The sequence below is a fragment of the Ostrinia furnacalis genome, unplaced genomic scaffold, assembly GCF_004193835.3.
Source record: "Ostrinia furnacalis isolate ACB-3 unplaced genomic scaffold, ASM419383v2 OfSCF5104, whole genome shotgun sequence".
In the NCBI taxonomy this organism is placed as follows: Eukaryota; Metazoa; Arthropoda; class Insecta; order Lepidoptera; family Crambidae; genus Ostrinia; species Ostrinia furnacalis.
The window spans coordinates 124392-131190 of NW_021135343.1; the positions used below are offsets into that span (position 1 = coordinate 124392).

Sequence of the window (6799 nt, forward strand, 5' to 3'; positions counted from 1 at the left end):
CACACTTACATCCAGTCCCTATATCGTTTTATCCGACGCATCGTTAGAAACAATATCCCACACGCTCCCCGGGATCACTTCGAAACAATATAAATGTTTGTGCTTGTTCGAAGTCGTCGAACCTCAGACGAACGGGCGCCATTGACTGACACTGACAGCTCGATCGATTAATCAATCTCTGTTTCCATCGAAAAACTAGTTTTGAGCTTTGTGTGGAGTACTGTTTCCTACTCACTTTTGTAAGAATGTCGTAACTCACGGTAATGCAGGCCTAGCCACATATTTTTCTTTCTACTTCTGTTTTACGTTCACAAATAAACCGCGATAGCAATATGAGTTCCTTTTATATTCCAAATTTATTTAAAACAAACAAAATCGTATTTAACACGCCAGATCAGCAAGTGGGATTTTCAAAAATCTGCATAATTACATTCCTACTGAAATAACAACAATACGAATTAATTTCCGAATCTTACCTGATTTTAAAATAACTTCTAAAAACCCGTAGCAACATTCAAATTACTAATTTAAAGTTTGTTTCTAATCGTTCACACAACGGATTAAAACGAACATCAAGACAGTCATTTGTTTTTATAACAGTGAAATATTTGTCATTTTTACTTTTTATTTCTAGTTTTTTTACAAAGTGCCAGTCATTTAAAAATAAATTAAATTATTACAAACTTTTTAGAGTCGGGTCTTTTGGTTCTTTTACTACGAAAGTTTGATTTAATTACCAACAATTACCTACATGTAAAAAACCTGAAATAGCATTGTTAGAATGAAATACCGTTACAATTAAGATAAAGATTGATAAATTATTTTATGATTTGCATGTTGTGACAAATAACTACACAGTAAAATCACAAACACAACAAAGTCTTATACTTTAAACAAAAAAGGCGAATATTACACCACTCACGTCTGTCGTCTCTATGATGATGTGCAAATAAAAACGCCAAGGCTCCGTCCTCATTTACTTGCAGAATAAAACTCAAAAAGTGTCATGGCGCATCAATCACTTTGATTGATAGTGGTTATCACGAACTATGGGACAACACGGGCAGGTAAACACAACGCCGCCGTGCGACGACCCCGTTTCAACTATTATTCGGTTAAGAATCTGACACTAATCTTTCTTAATTAGAGCGAGCAAGCTAATTAATTTAGGGAGTCGGAATTACCATTGGAGGTGCCCCATTTCGATTAGTTATAAATTCCTTTAGCGAAAGTAGATTAGGGGTTGTTTAATTCGGGTTTAGAGCTTTTTGAATGAAACCTTTTTTGTACTGCTTAGTTAATATTGGTTTAAAAACTTCTTTGTAGATTTAACAAATAATGCTGGCTGGCAATTTAGACACGAGATTCACTTGTTACCTCTTTTATTTTATGTACAAGACATGAGTTTCATACGAGTATAAAAGTTATTTCAGGCGTGATGAAAAATTACGGATATAAAAATAATGTAGGGATGAAAATCTAATCATTTTCACCATTGCATTGTTTTTATTTAAAGGCGATTTATCTCAATATTCCTGGTGCTTTAGATCAGTTATCTATTTTATGAATTATAGAATCTATTCTTCTAAAACACTTCACACAACTTGAACCACGTGTAGGTATGTACATAATGGAGATTAGGGCACCAGACCAAATTTAGGTCAAGGTCGATCCAACGATATTAACTACATAATATTTAAACAGATGTACGAAGCATGAAGATAAAATATAGCCAATAAATAGGCGCTGTTCTGAATTGAAGTTTTTAAAGAATGCGATATTATTCTTCGATTATACTAAAGTAAGTAAATGTAAAATGTAGCTAAAAGGCTTAAAAGTCAGAAATCCCTAAGGTGTCAAGTGGTAGACTTCTACGGATTCCTAGCACTAGACTGAACACGATTAGTGTAATACCTAGGATTCCTTTGAAATTGTGGTAGAGTTAGTGACTAGAGTTGGATTTGAGATCGATTTTAATTAACGCGTAGGCAAAAAGATTTAATTACCTGGAATCATCATCATTATAATTATACTATCTATGAATGGGTGGTCCACCCACAAGGTGGAGGACCGACGACATCATAAAGGTAGCAGGGAAGCGTTGGACGCAGGCCGCTACCAATCGATCAACATGGAAAACATTGGGGGAGGCCTATGCTCAGCAGTGAACGTCCTGAAATGGTGATGATGATGATAATGATTTATGAATTTATCCACACCTAAAAACAAGCTTCTACTACTCTACTGGCCTTCATTGTATTATTATTTATTCTGTAATATAGCTACTTTTGGTCGAGCCTGTCCTCAGGTTGCTATGACGTTAACACCATTTTCTTAAAAGCTAACGTTTTCATTTTCCTACATTTTTCTATTGAAACTTGCAAGTATTAAAAATTCTAAAGATGCTTCAGAAATGTAAAGCAAAATACAGCCAACGCATTATTACTGTCAGTCATTTCCAGAGTGCTGAAATGCTCTGAAATATGATTATCAATAACCGCTAACAAAACAACATCTCACTCCTCGCCTTGCATTACATCCATTTCCACCAATATCGTACCTACATATTATTATTTGATTCCCGCGTTAAGGCCCAGTCTCCACCAAAGCGGAGAAGAGAGGATAATATGTATTTGAGTGACCAATCAGATTTCGTTATTTCCACACAATCTCAGCTTCAGTTCGGAAATCTGATTGGATATTCAAACATTATCCTTTCTTCTCCGCTTCAGTGGAAACAAGGCCTAAAGCCTCGTTCGCATTAGTCGAGAAATTTAGACGAGTGGCGAGTGGTGTAATTAATAGCTAAACGTGTCCGAACACCAAAAATTTAGTCGAGTAGGTAGTTTACTATATCGTTTAGGCCCGATTCAACCAAATTTTTATCCGAGAATAACTCCTGGTATAACTGTCACATTGACAGTTTCAGTATGGGAAATATATCAAAACTGACGATTTATTCTGAGATTAATATTTACTCTTGTTTGGTCGAATCCAACCTGAGTGGAAACAGGGCCTAAAGCCTCGTTCGCATTAGTCGAGTAATTTAGACGAGTGGCGAGTGGCTTAATAGCTAAACGAGTCCGAACACCAAAATTTTGTGGAGTAGTTTACTACAATCGTTTAGTCGAACCACAGAATAATAATGAGTACTATCGAACTAAACCATTTTGTTCTATTTTGACAGGAGAGTAGTAAGCAGGGACCTTGGGACGCGTGGTAGTACTCTCTACCACGCGTCCCACGGTCCCTGCTCACTGACTAAAGGAGTCCGAACTGAGCGGTTAAGTAGAGTTCATACAAAAACCACTTAATATGCACTTGTAAAGATTTTTGGTGAGTAGCGATTGGTTTAGCTACTAAGGCGAGTTGCTCTACTAATCACTCGACTAATGCAAACAAGGCTTTAATCTCAATATGACTGCCGCGTTAAATGTAGCTGCGCATCGATCACTAGAAAGGCCTGTTGTGCGCGCGCGCATAAGTGCCCGCGCTTCCTCGTCGCTCAATGGAGGCCTGTGCTGAAATGGGCTGATCCTAGATACTTGATACTCCAGGAACATGTATCTCGTAGCCTATTTATTTGCAGTTCCTATGTGGATAGTAAATATTACCTAGGTGCTGATGAAAACGGGTTTATGTAGAGTTGCGAATTGTGCACTTCGTCAATCAAACTGAAATAATCAAATTTCATTATAGGACTAACCAATTCAAGACTACGTTAATGTATTTTACTTGTCGTTTAGGTAAAAATATGCTGCGTGATAAGAGAACTGCCACGAATAGGTGACAACTACATAGTAGGTCTCATTCGTTATAGTTTTGAAGTTCTAAAACTTAGTAAATGAAGTGTAAAAAAGCTGAAAACGTGCTCTCACAACTTTTAGAATAACTGCTTGTTTGAATTTTAATTCGAGAATCATGTTAAGGTTTAGTAACTTCAAAAAAATATTTACAAAAAAGGTAAAACTTTTCAAAGTTTACCTTAGCGTTACGACTCTACCATAAGTAGGGTTGTGTTAACTTCAGTGACTTGAACTTTCTAACTACAGCTTTACATCTATTCCGTTATTATTTATCGTTGAAATAATTTATCGTTTCCATCAAACGCGGCCTAGTAACAGTTGAATTGCTATTAACAACAATGATGTGTAAAATTGCGTTGCGTAAGCGTCGCTTTGGGCCCTAAAGTTTTATAGTGGTCACAATGTGCCTGCTTAACGATCGACTATGATTTGTAACGACAGACACAATGGGGAATTAGTTTGCGCGCGCAGGCCAATGTCGACCGCAACATTAATCTTCGAACTTTGTCACAACAAACAGGTTGCAAATCCTCAGTCAGGATCGAGGCTTGGAAAATCTAATGATGATCAATCGACTTCAATGACTTGATGACTTATATCTGGATGATAAATTACCTACTTAGGACAAATTCTGTTAGAGGACGACATACTAGACTCTTCATGCTGTTAATCTTATTCCTATTATATTTAACATGCTTTAGAATAATAAGTACAAGAAATCTTACTTAAATGATCACGATCAATTCCATTTATATGATCATTACTTTAAACGAAAAGTAATATCAGCAAATTGGATTAGTATAGTTTAGTAAGTAATAGTTTCTACGTAGACGAACGCATATTATAAATCCAGGGCAATAATGTACTAATTTTAATTGTAAATCTCTTATGGATCTCACTTATCTTCTTCCTCAATGAATTTGAGAGAAGATAGGCATTTTTAGTTGTAACATTTTAGCTATTCATGTTACCGAATAACATCAATACGAAACAGATAATAATCCCACTACTTCTTCGTGTCAATGTGTACGAATGTGTGTCGAGTCAAAAGTCGCGAATTGTAATCAACACGACATAGAGGCTACGAATAATATCATCACAATGTTTATAACACAGATTACTATTAGAAACTAAGCATTTGACGAGATTTTAATTAATAAATGATCCCGATATTAAGGTCTACAGACATTTGAAAAGTTTTACATTTCGATTACGCTACTCGTTGAAGCAAATCAACGCAAATAAAAGAAAAATTAATAGCCAGTTAACTTTTCCCGACTGTTTTAAATCATAAACATGATAATGTAAATCATTGTTTACAAAAAGCTCGAAATGGGTTTCATTCCAGTGGCTGACGTCAAAGAAAGCTTACGAAACTTTGATCACAACAACATTTCGTTAACTACAATCCTACTCGTTCATACAAACTAGTCCAAGTTTATTTTTGAGATTGATTAAACCATGCCATGTTTGTTTGGTTAATTCGCGTGTTCTTGCCACTTTCGTAATATATTCTTATTTGACTTAGCATCCGCAAAAGTTTGTGTAAAAACTTTATTTAGAAAACATTGTTTTTTTATCAAGTAAATACATATTTGCTTGCAGTCATCAAAGCTTTTAGAAACTTGTCCCCGTTGCAGTAGTGTTTTTGTGTTTAATTAACAACTTGCAGTTATATTTTTTCAAAACTTAGACATTTATCTTAAGAGTAGTCTGATCTTTTTAAAAAACGTATTTCATGATGGCCCTCCTCCTTTGGACTTCGAATTAGATGGTTAGAGAGATGAATACCAAAATATCAACAGAAGATGACACAATGAGTCAGTAGAAAAGCTCTACAATGATTTCTCGTACAAAAAAGTTCTGATAGAAACTGAAACACAGACAATCACAATGGCAATAGGTATATCAGAGCGAATAAATGAATTGTAACATAATAATGAGCACAGGATTCCCACACAAGGGAATTTAGCGACGGACGCGATACGCCCGTTGCGCAAGCACAGCCTTCGCGGTTCCTCCTCCGATAACGCTGCTGCTAACCCTGGCCCGGTTTGACATCACAAACATCCCACCACCACATGTTTCACACATTTTATGAGAATTTTTATCAACTACTTATCACGAACTTAAGAGCTTCCAGGAGTTGTTGTTGACAACAACTACGAGTATGAGATGACGATAGTTGTTATTCTATTTTATTTCTCGGAATTCGAAATTACTTTTACTGAAACTTGGAATCAAATAATAAGTTAAACATGACCCATGTGCGTGATGATTAACTTGTTAATGAAAATTTGAAAGCTCTACCAAAAAATATTTTCAGAAATCTTGTGAAAATTAAATTAATTTTAACTTTAAAAATACACGAANTACACGAAAAGTTTTTTCAGTGACATTACGTAATACGATACCTATCTCTAGACCTATTCGAGACAATAGGCGGCAAGCGCCCAGGATCCGTCCGGGCGGTATTAAATTTAATCCTGGCTAAGGTCACGTTACCATGCCACAGTTTCCAAGCCGGGGGGCTGGCCGCTAGTGGGGCTGGTGGGGCTGGGGCTGGGCTGGGGCTAGGCTGGGGCTGGGGTCACACACGTTCGCGCCTGCACCGGGCGCTCGTCTCGGCGGCGCGCTCTCGACTGAGCTGACAGGCGACCGACTCCGCTCGCGATTTCGAGCGTTATCAATGAATCCGGCGCGCGCGCACATTTGCCCAACCACTTAGATCGATGCTGCTTCCGTTACGTTATTAGTAGCTATTCTTTACCTAAATGTTTGTTTATTGCGCTCGTTTTAAAGCTCGTGGTTTGTGTACTCGATGCCTCTGATTCGCCGCTATCGGATTTATGGTTTGCACTTGTTGAGTTTCGATCGTGCTCATAGTTTTAGACCTCATCTCATTTGATTTGTATGGGTTATATTTTTTTGGATTGGGGAATTAAAGCTAATGAAAGTTCATTAAAAGAAACCTCTGAGCAATTTCTACGCAC

The 6799-nt window shown here is 36.9% G+C and overlaps 1 protein-coding gene across 1 annotated transcript in view; it reads right to left on the reverse strand.

Moving 5' to 3' along the window:
• The window catches only part of LOC114360614 (fibrillin-1-like), a 48396-nt gene extending 41922 nt beyond the window's left edge, over window positions 1–6474 (reverse strand). Inside the window, exon 1 of the mRNA XM_028315369.1 lies at window positions 6312–6474. Coding sequence (XP_028171170.1) covers window positions 6312–6314 — 3 coding nt within the window. The 5' untranslated portion in view covers window positions 6315–6474. The remainder of the gene's footprint in view (window positions 1–6311) is intronic.
• Window positions 6475–6799: the final 325 nt, after the last annotated feature.